This window comes from Glycine max, chromosome 17 (genome assembly GCF_000004515.6).
Source record: "Glycine max cultivar Williams 82 chromosome 17, Glycine_max_v4.0, whole genome shotgun sequence".
NCBI lineage: Eukaryota > Viridiplantae > Streptophyta > Magnoliopsida > Fabales > Fabaceae > Glycine > Glycine max.
In genome coordinates, this window is record NC_038253.2 from 11592652 (window position 1) to 11607750 (window position 15099).

General features: G+C 32.1%; 2 protein-coding genes across 2 annotated transcripts; one reads left to right on the plus strand and one right to left on the minus strand.

The window, feature by feature from the left end:
* Positions 1–2229: 2229 nt before the first annotated feature.
* On the plus strand, positions 2230–6447 carry LOC100809779 (formyltetrahydrofolate deformylase 1, mitochondrial). Its single transcript, XM_003549873.4, has 8 exons — positions 2230–2477; positions 2566–2678; positions 3883–4033; positions 4146–4219; positions 4313–4472; positions 4699–4797; positions 4914–5000; positions 6116–6447. Exons 1-8 carry the CDS (start codon positions 2358–2360, stop codon positions 6260–6262), a joined length of 951 nt encoding a protein of 316 aa, XP_003549921.1. The 5' UTR covers positions 2230–2357; the 3' UTR covers positions 6263–6447.
* Positions 6448–6657: 210 nt separating this feature from the next.
* On the minus strand, positions 6658–11469 carry LOC100800033 (VAN3-binding protein). The gene is made up of 7 exons (XM_003550864.5): positions 10130–11469; positions 9271–9959; positions 8489–8873; positions 7687–7866; positions 7517–7566; positions 7367–7424; positions 6658–7175 (listed from the first exon to the last, which is right to left on the minus strand). The coding sequence occupies exons 2-7, from the start codon at positions 9541–9543 to the stop codon at positions 6940–6942; spliced, it is 1182 nt and encodes a 393-aa protein (XP_003550912.1). The 5' UTR covers positions 9544–9959; positions 10130–11469; the 3' UTR covers positions 6658–6939.
* Between the last annotated feature and the right edge of the window lie 3630 nt (positions 11470–15099).

Here is a 15099-nt window from a genome sequence, read left to right on the forward strand (position 1 = left end):
TCGAAGGGGTTTGGGTCGTTGAGCGCATTCAATGATCGTTCATCAACCTCGATCCACACTCTCTCTCTCTGTGTTACTTGGTGTGCACGAAGTTAAGATGAAAGAAAGAGTGAGTGAGTTTTGAGGTTGAATGCTTCATTGATTGATTGATTTCCAATTCCCGCTACTGTTAGCATTTAGGGTACGACCTGCATGGGAGATGTTTTTCTGATATAGAAAGTTTAATTACTAAACTGGGATGTAAACTTTATTATTTAATACTACTAGGGCATGCAAATGAGGCACTTAGTCTCTCTCAAAAAATTTAAAATAAAAAACAATAACAGTAGTAGATGATTTATAGATTTGATGGAATGAGCATACCAAAATCACTTGGACTGATCCCAATGATCAAGTTAATTAAAACTATAGCCAGAAAAAGGAACCGGAAAAAGATACAAATAATTTTTCATATTTAGTTGTAGATCTCAAAACTATTGCTGAAAGATTTATAAATCTAAAAATATATCAGAAGTTTCCAGCACATTTGTGGCATGGAATTCAATTTCCTTCGCCCCCACCCCACAAATCCTAGGAAATTGGTATCAGTGCATAACAAAGAAAGCTTTAAAACCATTAAAAATGCATGGAATGATTGTTTTTTTTTTTATTATTTATAAACTTATATAAATTTCTTATCGGGCAAGATGGGAGCGCGCTTAGTTATTACATATTAGACTCAATTTATAAATTAATAAAATATAATTTTGTATAATAAAAATTCAGTTATGCTATTAAATATTAGAAAATCTCATCTCATGGTTAAATGTATGTAAGGCACATATATTTCATATATTTATCAATTGAATAAAAATTTATGAACGCTAAGTATTTTTTTGGATAAAAGGAAATATGTTGGAACAATGGATTTTTTCTTATTTACCTAAATTTATGATAACTAAAATGGATAATAAAGTAAATATACTTATCGATTAAAGTCACAGTCAGTTATAATTAACTTAAATAATTAGATACATGATAAGAACAAAATTATTATAAAAAAAATTAAAATGAAAGCAAATTGAAGATTTTAAACAATTATAACAAGAAATTATCCTAAATAAATTCTTTTTTAATTTTAGAATAGTATTTAATTAATCAATTGGTGCAATGATATAAGGTCTTATTGCATTTACATGAGAACAATCTATCTAACGGAACAATTCATATTCGATTCTCATATTATGTAAAGTTCTTTTGGACTAGTGACAATCACACACAAACAAAATTAATGTATAATCCAATGGATTGAGAGAGACTTACTTATGGTCTCAAAACTAAAAAAAAATTAATTATTAAACACGGAGATGCATTCATGTCAAATGTTTAACATAACAATTGGCGCAATAATATAAGGTCTCATTGCATTTACATGCGAACAATCTATTTAACGGAACGATTTATATTCGATTCTTATCTTATATAAAATTCTTTTGGACTAGTGACAATCACACACACAAACAAAATTAATGTATAATCCAATGGATTGAGAGAGACATACTTATAGTCTCAGAACTAAAAAAAATTAATTATTAAACACGGTGATGCATTCATGTCAAATGTTTAACATAATAATAAAATAAAAGCATGGTGTTTAGTTATTACATATTAGACTCAAATCATAAGCTTTTATAAATTTCTTATCACGCCCGATGGAAATTATCCTTGTCCATTTGTATTGGGCTTACGAATTGTCAAACCGTATTAGATTTACGAATTCACAATCGGTATCTGAAAGGATAAAATTAGAATTGCCCATGTTGTCCTGAGTATACCAGCAATTTGATGGGTGCGGAAAAAAAAAAACCAGTCTTTGTCCTTTTCATGTGTAGTATATGCTTCCATTCAGAAAAGTGTTTGTCCTTCGCATGTTTCTTACTGCCTTTTCTTCTCCTTCTTGTGTTTGGGCTTGGCTTGGCCCATTTGAAACACCCCAAAACAAAATGTAACACGGATTGCTCAATTTCGTCTTGCCTCAAAATTAAACTAATGGATTAGAAATGCGCTTGTCATAATTCAGGCCATCACATTTTACGTAGGTTTAAAATTATCACTAAATGTACCTCACTTAACACCGTTCCGCTCTAATTTAAATGATAAGATGAGATTGAATCAATTTAAAAAATTAGAATACCAATAAATTAATTTAACCTAGAAATAAAGAAAAGAAAAACAAAAGCAAAACGGCATGTCGTGTAATGTAATGAAACGAATGAAATGATAGGTAGGTGGAGGATTGAGAGAGTGCGGTGTTGGTTCACCATGAGGAAGTTTGGTGCTTGAACTTGAACCCGAACATTGCGATTCAGACATAGAGAATGGCCATGGCCCGAAGAGTCCCTCGTTATGTTTTAGGATCGGTCCAAAGGAACATGTCCTTCAAATCTTTGGATCCCCCTTCCTCCCTCACCCACGGAATCCACGTCTTTCATTGCCCCGTAATCAACATACATACTCTTATGCTATGCCGTTTTGGTTTTGTTTTCTGTTATTGGAAAAGGGAATTGAATTTGATTTTGTTGATAGGATGCGGTTGGAATTGTAGCCAAGCTGTCCGACTGTATTGCCTCTAGAGGTGGAAACATTCTCGCCGCTGATGTTTTTGTTCCTGAAAATAAACAAGTCTTCTACTCCAGAAGGTACACTCATTCATTCTCTAATTTCAGTAATGTTTTTTTTTTTTGTTTGTGTATAATGGTGGCAATGAGCATCGAACCTAAGTCTTCATGCATCTACCCAAGACCAATGTGAGTTGACTGTCAATTGCATTGTTAATTCATTGGGTTACTAATAGGACAGAGCTTAAATATAATTCCATAGTCATTGTTCTCTAATCAAAATCAGCATTATATCTCAGTCATCATTGCCAATTTTAGTTATTGAGAATTTGAGATGAATGCAGTGGTTACTCAGATGAAATGCCAATTTTGGTTGTAGAACGACGCTGGCAGCATTGAAGTTTTATCCTTACCGATAGCATTTTTATCTTTAAGCTTTTAGGCAGTTTATACCATTGTATGGAGAATCGCCTTTGTTGTTGGGGTCATGACTACTACCCATGTTACAGCCCAACAGGCACTACAAAGAGAGAGAGAGAGAGCAAGAATTAGAGTGGCTGGCTAATGTTGTGTTTTGCTTGCTGTTTGGTGGCACTAAGGACATGGACACTCCCTTCATCTAATATTCCTTGTCTAGATTGTCATGTTCAATCAGAAAACACCAATTGAAATAGAATCGGGAACTCTCCACACCAATAAACAGGGCTGCAGATTTTTGTTTTTTGTTTTAATTCGGGAAAGGATAATGGATCTGATGGGCAAACAAATATAATGCAGCAAGTAGTTTTCTCAGAGGAATTTTGTGGTTTTAGTGTATTAATCTAACAAGATGTTAATCAGATTACCTGTTATATGTAGTACAACTGATTCAATTCCATCAAGTAGTTGCATTCACAGGTAATTTTGCACAGACAATAAATTATAATTTTATATTTTCTTCCTTTTTCTTTTCTTGCAATTGGATGCAATGAAATGTTCTTCACTTTGGTGAGTAAAAATTAGAATACTTTTACTTATGAAATTCTTCCTATCTGATTTCTCTATGTATATTAAGGGATTTTAAAACCTTATCTCTTAGGGTCAGTTCTTATCAAGTAACAGTCTAACACTATGTATGGATACTTTATCATGTACTGATGTCCAGTTTGTGGTGCTTTGGCTTCATAATTCAATGCATGCTAAAAAACATGAGATCTAAACACGACAGAGTTCAAGTAATTTGTCGTTTGAATGGGTATATGGAAACAATGACTGCAGCTGCATTATTTTGTGTTGATCATTGCAGTGATTTTGTTTTTGATCCTGTTAAATGGCCACGGGTGCAAATGGAGGAGGACTTCCTAAAGCTTTCACAAACATTCAATGCAATAAGATCTGTTGTAAGGGTGCCAGCTCTGGATCCTAAATATAAGATAGCGGTTCTGGCATCAAAACAGGTGTGCATTATCACTCTTGTTATCTTTTCTTGTTTTTTTTTTTCAAAAGAATTGTTTAAAGGGGTGAGCATAAATATTTATCAAAGGTTTTCTGTTTTTTTTTTTGCAACAGGACCACTGCCTGGTTGATTTATTACATGGATGGCAGGATGGAAGACTTCCAGTAGATATCACTTGTGTAATTAGGTGAAATTCAGTGATTACACACCACTAAATTGATTTATATGTCTCATATTCATTTATTTATTTCTTAATTGTTTTCTATGATGCATTCTCCAGTAACCATCATAGAGGTTCAAACACCCATGTGATACGTTTTCTTGAAAGGCATGGCATTCCTTATCATTGTTTATGCACAACTAAAGAAAATAAAAGAGAAGGGGAGATATTGCAGTTGATTCAGAATACTGATTTTTTAGTACTTGCAAGGTATATGCAGGTAAATAACTATATAGCTCCATGCTCTCAGTGTATTTATTATATTTATAATATTTTGGTAATTGAACTTATTCTTGAAATTTGGGTGCTTATGGGATGAACTGGCTCTTCTCTGCCTCTGCAAGTTATGAAAATATGAGAGTAGTTTATATCTTCTATTGTATATATATGTTAATATTTGATAGTATTGAACTATTAATACTTACAGCATTGATTTATATGCAAAGATACTATCAGGAAACTTTTTAAGGAGCTATGGGAACGATATAATTAACATTCACCATGGTCTGTTGCCATCATTCAAGGGTGGTAATCCATCTAAACAGGTAGGTGTTCCTGCACCATCACAGGTTAAACTGTTGCCACGTTTAACCATTTGTTGTGTGCTCTTTCTGATTCCTTCAGTTGTATGCATGTTTAATATGCTAGATTACTTTGGCAGGCCTTTGAAGCAGGTGTTAAATTAATCGGTGCAACAAGTCACTATGTGACTGAAGAACTTGACGCAGGACCTATAATTGAACAAATGGTGAACATAAAATCTTTCATACTTGTTTTGCTGTTGCTCTCATTACATTGCTTCCTTTGTAATAATATTTTAATGATAATGTTGATCTGAATTGATTATAGGCGGTAATAGACATTAGCATATTTAATGCCATTTATTTATGGTGTTTTCTTTACTTTTTTAATTACACATTCTGCATCTGCCTTCTGAAGTTCTGATCCATCATCCAAGAAACCCTAGTCTGGTTGCAACCACCTAGAGTTAGACGAGACACTAAGAATGAACAAAATGTAGGTGCAATTAACACGTGTGCCACTAATATAAAACTTCGTACCCCATTGCCCGGAGGCTCTTCGCTATGCGAATGTATGGGGGAGGGATGTTGTACGCAGCCTTACCCTTGCATATGCAAAGAGGCTGTTTCCGGATTCGAACCCATGACCAACAAGTCACCAAGGCACAACTTTACCGCTGCACCAGGGTGAACAAATTGCAAGGCTAACTTCAGTTTATCAAACTCTTACAAGATATATTTTTTGAGAGTGGATTTCCTTGTAGATGTGCTTACTCAACATTTTGTTGTTTTCTTGTTCTAAAATAAAAATTAAAAAACTAGAGCATCCATACTTCTGTGAGGGTTCCGATTTGCGAGTAGAGATTCCAATTCCAATGCAATGAAAGAGAAACCCAAGACAACTAATGGTGGGAAAATATTGCATCAAAGGTTGACATCTGTCCAAATAGGCAAATCCTGAATAATTTTTATATTAGTATAGTTGTTATAATAGTATTATAATACTCTAGATTACATTTTCTGCGTTAAGATTCAATAGCACCTTCCCCGTTGACAAAATAGAGATTGACACTCCTGCAGAAGAATCTCTTCAGAATGAATTTCTTTAGGTTTCTGTTTCAGTTACAAGCAGACCAAGTTTCCAAGACATTTGAGTCATATATAGTCTTATACTTTTCAGTTTTCACTGTAACTGTTTTACTGTGCCTTTTGCTAGATTGTAAATTAAGCATCCTTAAATTGCGCGTGTGCAGATGCACTGTATAACATTTACATAATGGACAGCCTCAAGTATGGGTGATATTACTTATCTGCCGGTAAAATGGTTTAATCTCATTTGCAGGTTGAGAGAGTTTCTCACAGGGATAACTTGCAGAGCTTTGTACAGAAATCAGAAAACCTAGAGAAACAATGCCTTTCCAAGGCTATCAGATCTTACTGTGAACTTCGGGTGTTACCTTATGAAGAAAAGAGGACTGTTGTATTTTGAGGGAAACAGCAAATAACCAAAATACAGTGCACCAAAATGGTGTGCATCTACATTCATATTCAAATAATGTCCCACTTCAGTTGTAAAATATGAGCATAAGGAAGATTGAGTTGATTCTTTGGGTCCTTGTAACATTGCTAATTGCCTAATTCAGTGAAATGAATTCAGCAACTTTATGAGCTTCATTACCTTGATTGTCACTTGTAAAAAGATTGATATACATTTTAATCAACCTTTATCAAAATTACAACGGTTGATGTTTTAGTTAATAACTAATTCTTCAGTTTTCAAATTCCTTAATATGTATCAGGGTAACGAAAAAATGAAGTAAATAAACATCAATCCTTCCTTGTGTATCTAGTGGTACAGCCATCATAAGAGTACATGCGTTTAACAAAATTCTGTCCTACTCTTCTAAACACATACATATACATAACACAATTACACACTTACACAATAATGTACCGTCTTAAAAGAAATTATTTTACTACTTTGATTTCTTCTATTTTTTTGAAATGTCATTCCGATCCTCTTTCTTTTTCTTTACAACTCTACGTACCTTGAAACCTTAAGTGACTTCACACACTCCTTTTTTATTTAAAAAAAAAAAAAAACAAAGTATTCCTCAACACTTCTTAAAATTTCTCTAAACAGTGATACAATGCAATTCAAACCAGTCACGTGTCGCTGTTAATACTTAAAAGATCTAGAGAGCGCTCTGTTGCTTCAATAGAGTTTACTCGACGAAGTAGACACCCTATTCCATCAACCCATTTTTGCTTGTGGAGTTTACTATCACACTTGAACTCTAGAAGACCTTGTGCAGTTTTGAGGCCAAAGTACTCTTCTGACGTTTTCCTTTCTTTTCTGTATGGCCATGCCCCATCTTTGTCACAAATTCCATAAACCACACCTAGTATAATAATATATACAATGAAAATTAGACTACCTAACTCCAAAAACATAGGCAAGTGGAGGAAATATAGAAATTTTTTTATGTCTGAATCAAGAAAAAAATAAAGGAATTTAATAATGCCAACAGATGCATGGATAAAGGAGGTGGGTACGCGGTTGTTAGAGTTTTTTAATTAGAAAAATGCTTACATTTATTCTTTTTGGAGAAGGCTCCTCCAACGTGCTTGCTCTTGATCTTGATTTTGACCTGAACAAAAAGGGAATTAATTAAAAATTCCTTCCTTATGGAAACCATCATCACATGAATATTTGTTTAAGCCTGGGTTTAATTTAGTATACCTGACACTTCTTGTTGATGTAAACAGAAACATGCTTCCATCGTAATACACCTGAAAAGGTAAAGCAAAGAAGCCTTAAAAATAGTGATAAGCAAATTCCTATTTTTATGTACTTTTGTCTCTTTAAAATTAGAACTTGACTATAATGGAGAGTGTCTTTGTTGTTATTACCTTTTCTTGTGAGCTGCCACAAATCTCCCACACATGGAGGATGATGTTCACAACTCTGACCTTCAAAAGCAGAAAACCAATGAGATTGTGGTAGTTGTACCCTATCATTGGGACTTATAGATGCATTCCTCTTTGCTTCGTTTGGCAATCTTGCTCTTAGAGCTGCTTCTCCTCTCAAAGCTGATTTTGCACAGTATGAAAAAGAAATCTTGTCATGAATGATCAACAGTTCATGTCCTATAACAAGTCTTATAAACACTTTCCAGAATTGGTAAGAATAAAGATGTACAACCCAATTTTGGGGTGAATACATAATGATTCAGACGTAAACATTTTCACACATTCATGAATTCAAAAATCAGAACTGTTAGATAAAGATTGGAGAACTCATGTTTTTATATCTTAATATATTAAAGAGAGGAGTGTGAGGAACACACTCTTTAACACATTCTTTTAAACACTTTCATTTATTACAAAATCTGAATAAAGTTATTAAATAGGATATGAGATCCACGGAAATTTGTAATTTTCAATAATTTTAACCAATAGGGGAGAGAATGTTCAAAAGAGTATGTTGCTAGCATTTTTTTACATAAGAATAGAGAGTGAAAAAAAAGGAAAACGAAATAGAAGAGAAAGTAGATGAATGAATATGATTATCCAATTTCTAATGCTTTCTTTTTGCGGGGCAAATCATTGTTTTCCTACTAGAAACTCTCATAAGGCTGGCAAAAAAGAGAGAAAAAAGAAATTTCTTTTCTTTTCAAAATAAGCTTAAAGCGAATACGAATTAAGCAAATACCTGTTGCAGCTGCAGCTGTAAGAGTCATTAGATCACCAGGGGTTTGAATATCAACCGCAGACTTTATAGTAGAAGCCACATGGTCATGATCAGCTCCAGCTAGTTCAGCCATTTCAATGCAATGCGATGCCAAGAGTTGTGTGGCTGAAGCCAGAGCAAGTTTCAACTTCGTTTGAGAGCCACAAGAGTTCTCTGCTGCAGCAACAGCAGCCAAGGCCGAAGCTAGCCCAGCAATGGACACAGCAGAATGCACACGTGCATTCTCTAAGCGTGCCCGATCTTTCTTCTTTACAGTAATGTTAGTATTCCCATGATGCCTCTGATGAAACCATTTTCCAATAGTACCCATCTTTCTACTATAAGGAGAAGGTATGATCTTACTTGTCTGCAAAAGAAAGAGTGAAAATCTTAGAGCTTATAGAGAATAGGCCAAACCACAATGCAATACATTTTCATACACTTTAAAGTGTATGAAGTAATTATTTTTTTGGCTTAGCATTACAAATATCCTTCAAAGGATGCAGAACTGCTCGAATCAAGTAGGATCAATATGAATGTCAAAATTCTCTCTCGGAGTATTTAAGCTGAACAACCTCACATCAGTTTATTCACACACTTTATAGTGTGTGGACTTGTAATTAGGGATTATCAGGTAATTTTGTAAACAATTTTTTTTTATTAATCAATTATCATTCAGAGTTTTGGCAGATGATGAGATCATGAGATTCAATTAACAATTAATGCAAATGAGCATAACATCATCATGAAGGGGTATGACTTACTACTAATTGAGGTGCCAAAATAGCTTCTGGAAAGGTGGCTTGATTCTTGTCATGGAAGGTATGCTTTTGTTTTTCCAAAAGAGCCTTCGAAATTTCTGCAGCAGAGAGACTCCAAGACCTGGATAAGAACTCCATAGGCTCATGTGGGGTAGGTGGCTGAGGTATGGCAGATAACGATGTAACCAATTTGAGTTCATCATTTTCTTGCACATCCTCTAATTCCAATCCATGCCATGAACCAATTTTGCGAGGTGGAAAATAACCACCATCCATTTTGGTTTGTACTTTCTAACACTCACTTGTGGTAGTACTGAATGTTGAACTCAAAGAATTTGGAATCCTTATATATAAGCAGACAAGTTTTTTTATTTATGGGAATCGAAGACAGTGTCGTCAGGAGGTTTACAACAACTCACGCACCATATTCAACCGAGTGACACCCTCTTGACATATAGCTAGATAAGTTGATAACTAAAGCACAATAAAGAAGGTTAGTTTGGACTTGTGATTGATACACACTATTTTGGGTGGTTCATCGGAGCCGAAAAAGGTGAAGGCAAAAAAAGTTTGGTGTGATTTCAAAGTACCGGCTGAGAAGTTGCTTATGGAAACGAGTACTATTTGCAACAGATAAGTACTAGTACTTCCAATATCCTTGGCAAACCGTGCCTTATGTTCCAACCTCGTCACTGAATTGAACAACCAACAGACCACAAAAACAAAACATCTTATTAGCTAACTTCAAACTTTGGAAGGCACATAAAAGACCACAAGCTTCAAAAGGCTGAATCCTGAACATATATAATAATCCGAATTCTCAAAGTACTACTTTTTTAATAAGAAAAACAAGAGCTACTACCTGCTCAACAGAAGCTTTTGACCAAGCTTTTGCGACCAACTTGAGAATGAAATAAAGGTGAGAGCTTAGAAGCAACGAGGCATAATAGATTGCATGAACACTAATCTAAGTCTTGTGCTTTGGACCACCATGAATTCAGGTTGAAGTTGATTAAAGAATCGGAGACAAGACAACCCGGTGTTCACGAAGCTCAAAAAACAAAGTATACTAAATTAAATTTAACGAGACATAATCCTGAAGAACCGGGCATTAGTTCATAGGACTAATGCAAAACCCCTTGTTATCGATGAGAGACACATTTTGGTTGATATTATTATTTAAAAATCATGGGAGAAGGAATATAAAGATGTGTCATCAAGTAGTTTATATGAATGAGGGTAGGTACTCAAGGTTGTTGGAATAGGAATAAAGTGCGTGAAATGCAGGAGCAGGGTCTATGAATGAATATGATCACATTCGCATAATTAACATTGCATGGACCTTAGACTAGACGGCGGTGGGTGGGGGCGGTTTGGTTATCGTATATATATTACTAATTTCCAGCTCCTCGTGACAGTAACCTTTGCAATTCAGGAGCCTAGTCCATAGGGCATAGATTACTCGGCTGATACATATATTTGTTTGCTCTTTTATCTTTGGTCTTTATCTTCTTTTTTTTTAATTTTGGTTATCTATTTTTTTTAGAAAATTCATTTTGGTCCTTTATGTTTTAAAAAAGATAAAAATAATCCTTTTGTTAATGTAAATTTAACACCACTAATGAAACTAATATAATGATGACTAAAAACTATCATAAAATATAATTTTTTCTCCTCTTCTTCTCCCTTCCTCCTTGCTCATCTTCTATCATCTTTATCTCTAACTCAACAACATATAACTAAAATCTTCAACTTCAAAATACCAATCACACCCACAATCCAAAACACAAGAATCAATGGTCTTAAAATGATGAAAAATTAACTTTAAACAAAACCTCCAATTTTCTCAATTAGGGTTCAATCTAATTCCCGACCTCCTCCTTTGTCACGGCCACCACATCGTTGACATGATCTAGTTCCTGCTGCACCACTCCATCCTTGTGCTTCCCGACATCCAAGGAGTTCCTCAAGTGCATGATTTTGCATCCAAGTTCATTGTCGCAACAACTTTCGCAACACGACAGTGATTGCAAGCACGCATGAGGTGGAGCTCTACAATTTTACTTGTACAAATCTACCTTGCCTTCTCAACCAAAGTCACTCATCTACATGGCCGCCAGTACAGTTTTGTGTCGTCGCTCTAGATCTAAACTTGTTATGATGGGTGTACTTCAACTGCGTCAATGAACCACCACCAAGCCAATCACAACTTGTGAGACTTGGTTGTGTTGTTGAAAGGCATGAATGGGAAGAGAACAATAATGAATGTGGGGAAGATAGTTTTTTTTTTCTTTCAAATTTGTAAATATTTGATAATGACATTAAAAATCATCACTATCTTGGTTTTCCAACAATATTAAATGTGTACTTATGGAAGAACCATTTTGATCCTTTTTTAAAACATAGAAGACTAAAATGAACTTTTTAAAAGACAAAAGATCAAAATGGACTAAAAAATTAAGATAAATGACCAATAGGTCATTTGACCTATTTTTAAAATGGGTTTATGACCATTTTGGTGTTTAAATGTGTAAATCAATGATAATTTAATCTTTAAAAGAATAAAAAATCTGATTTATTTGTTGAATGTGTAAAAAATACAATAATTTTGTCCAAACATGAAGTTTGTGAGACTATTTTATCTAAGTTGTAATATTTAAGGATCAATTTTGACATTAAGTTATATTTTCTTAACATCAATTTGACATTAAGTTATATTTAAGGAATACAATTATGAATATTCAACAAAGAGACAAGTTATTATGTGTGATGAAAAAAAAATATGTCAATTGGTAGGAAAAGAAAAAAAATCTCATGAAATCCATTAAAATTGATCCTAAAAAATAATCCATCAAAATTTGTATACTTTTGAATACCAGAAAAAAAAATTAAATTTAAAAAATATTAATTGAATACCAAAAATTTTTATTAAATTCCTTAAAAAAAATTCTAATAATCTTGATTGAATATCAAAAACTTATTTCTATTATTTAAAAATCTTGATTAAATACCTTAAGTTTTTTTACAATAAATATCTTTTAAAATTCTAATTAAATACATTCCTAAGTTGAAATACCAATTTATCATTATGTACTATGACATAACTGTTACACTTTTAGGAATTAAACTAGAATTATTGTTCTTTCCAGTATTATTATTTTACACATCAAACCAAAATGATTATTTGCCTTTCAATAATGATATGTTTGAAACTTCTATTTTTACATTATTCTTATACCTGAAGAGAAAAAAAAATCTTTTTTCCTTTTACCATAAAATTAAGGTAAGAAAGTAGCAAACAACTATAAAAAAATAACCTACAAAATAAATATACATATATATAAAGAAAAATATAAATTAGGTCGATGCACATTTTTTTTTGCTTAATTGTATTTTAAATTTTAATTCTATAGTTTACCAAATAGGTGATTTTAGTTTCTCTAGTTTCAACTGTTTAAATCAAGTTCTCATGCTCTAAAAATTTATAAAATTTAGTCCAACAATTAATTCATCGTCCAATTTCTAATTTCGTCAAGTGACATGAATTTTATTTAAACAGGAATTTAATTTGTTTATGTGTCTATTATAGATGATGTGACACTCAAAAATGGGATTTAAAAATTAAAAAAAAAATAGTCACCGTGGAATTTGAATCCACCGTCTCGTGCTTTAACACCAAGAAGAAGGGCACTGCAACCCAAAATGGCTTAATATATGCATAGAAAATATATTATATATAACTTAAATGTGCAGAAACTAAAAATGCAAATATTTTTACTGTTAATAAATGAATAATATAATATTTTAAAATTAAATAACATTAATTTATATTTTAAACACTATTTATCTTATTAATATATATATATATATATATATTTTTGATAATAGTACAGAGTCACATGTCTTAGTCTATTTCGTTCTAATTTATGGTTTCCATCATGATTGGTAAAATTTACTTACTGCAATAACATTAAAATAATAATATAAAATAAAGTTAATAAACACAAACTAACACGCATATAAATATATAAAAAGAGAACTATATTTTTTAATTATGATATTGATATGAAATATTTACTATCAAAATCTATTATATATTTAAGGTTTAAATTCAAACTCTAAACTACTATTAATTAGGAGAGAAAAATTTCTAAATTAAATGAAAGTATATTAAGCCTCATAATTTGAAACGAATAGTATATATTACGATGATTCCTATATTCTCTTGCTAAAAAATTAAAACCAATAATGTTTTACATGCCAATACAAAAGATGAGTACAATATCATTAATGATTTGCCTTCCAACAAAAACCATTAATTAATGATTTTTGTATTCCATGTTAAATTGCCTTTAAACCAATTTGAACAAGACGTCCTTTCCATTTGACCACGAGTGATAAGACAAAAAAAGTATTAATACAGACGATGCATCATTTCATTTCATTTCTTTTACTTTCTATTTTAACAAAAGCAAAATTTCGCAAGTTGGAAATGATAGTTGTTCGTGCACTGTTAACATGCATAACCTTTCGAAAAGCCACCTAGCAATCGGTCCAGTTAGGCTAATGTTTGCAGTATTTGTAGTGCGTGGATGTTACTATAGATGTATCGTGTAAGTTAGGCACATATATAATTGATCATGTGACTGTGTCTTTGTATTAGGAACAGTGTTGCATGTCCACGACACATATCTGATACCAAAACAAGTGAAAACTACTCGTAACCAACCATATATATATATATATATATATATATATATATATATATATATATATATATATATATATATATATATATATATATATATATATATATTTGTATCAGTCCAGAAACTTCAAGCTCATGTTTATGTCATTTTTTGAGCAAACATGATATCATAGTGAAATATTTATTAGTTAATGATTAATCTTTGTTAAAAATTTAATTGATTATTTTTAAGTAATAGATCTAAGATTCAAGATCAATGGGTTCAAACTATTTTAAAAAATAATCTAACACAATAAAAATGAAAAAATGATTCAAGTACGTAAAAATAAAAAATGTAAAATATAAAATTTTAAGATAAATATTAATATTTTATTAAAATAAGAAGGTGTATTTTATTTCATTCGGATGATGGGATGAGAATAAGTTAGGAATTCTAACAAATAAAATTATAGATACAAAATATATAATTTTTAAAAAATACATGTAAATTTATTGAAATAAAGAAATGCAATTATCAATCCTCAACCAACTTAAGTCGGCCAGTTTGATAGAATCTCTTATTTCAATCAAAATATTTTATCCATAAAATTTAAATTTAAAATCTTATTTAAGGAGTGAAACCAATATCATATCATTTAGATGAATGGCTCATTGGTTGTTCATGGCATATACATCACTAGACATCCCACTTTCCATTCCTGACAAAACCAAAAAGCATTTGCGGCCCCATATTTTGTGTAGCACGAATATGATGCATGTATTATTATCATTATTATTCCACCATCCTAAGGAATTGGCCATGATTTGACGCGTCTAATATTAAAAACTAAATATATTTGATAAGGTTGTGTCTCCGCCGTGGTTCCATGCAAATAAACCAATCTTTTGTACGAGTCATTCTGGTGGAGATCATGTCATATTTCTATCACTTGGCATTTGCAAATTAACATCTTAATATATAAGTCAATTATTTATCAATACATCAATTTCACCTTTTTCTTTCACGCTTATAATTAACCAGTGCAAAACAATTATTCTATAAAAATATCTTGTGGATTTTGCGAAAATGCATGTGTGGTTGAAAGTAACAATTTCTAATTAAAAGTTGCAGTGCAGAAGGATTT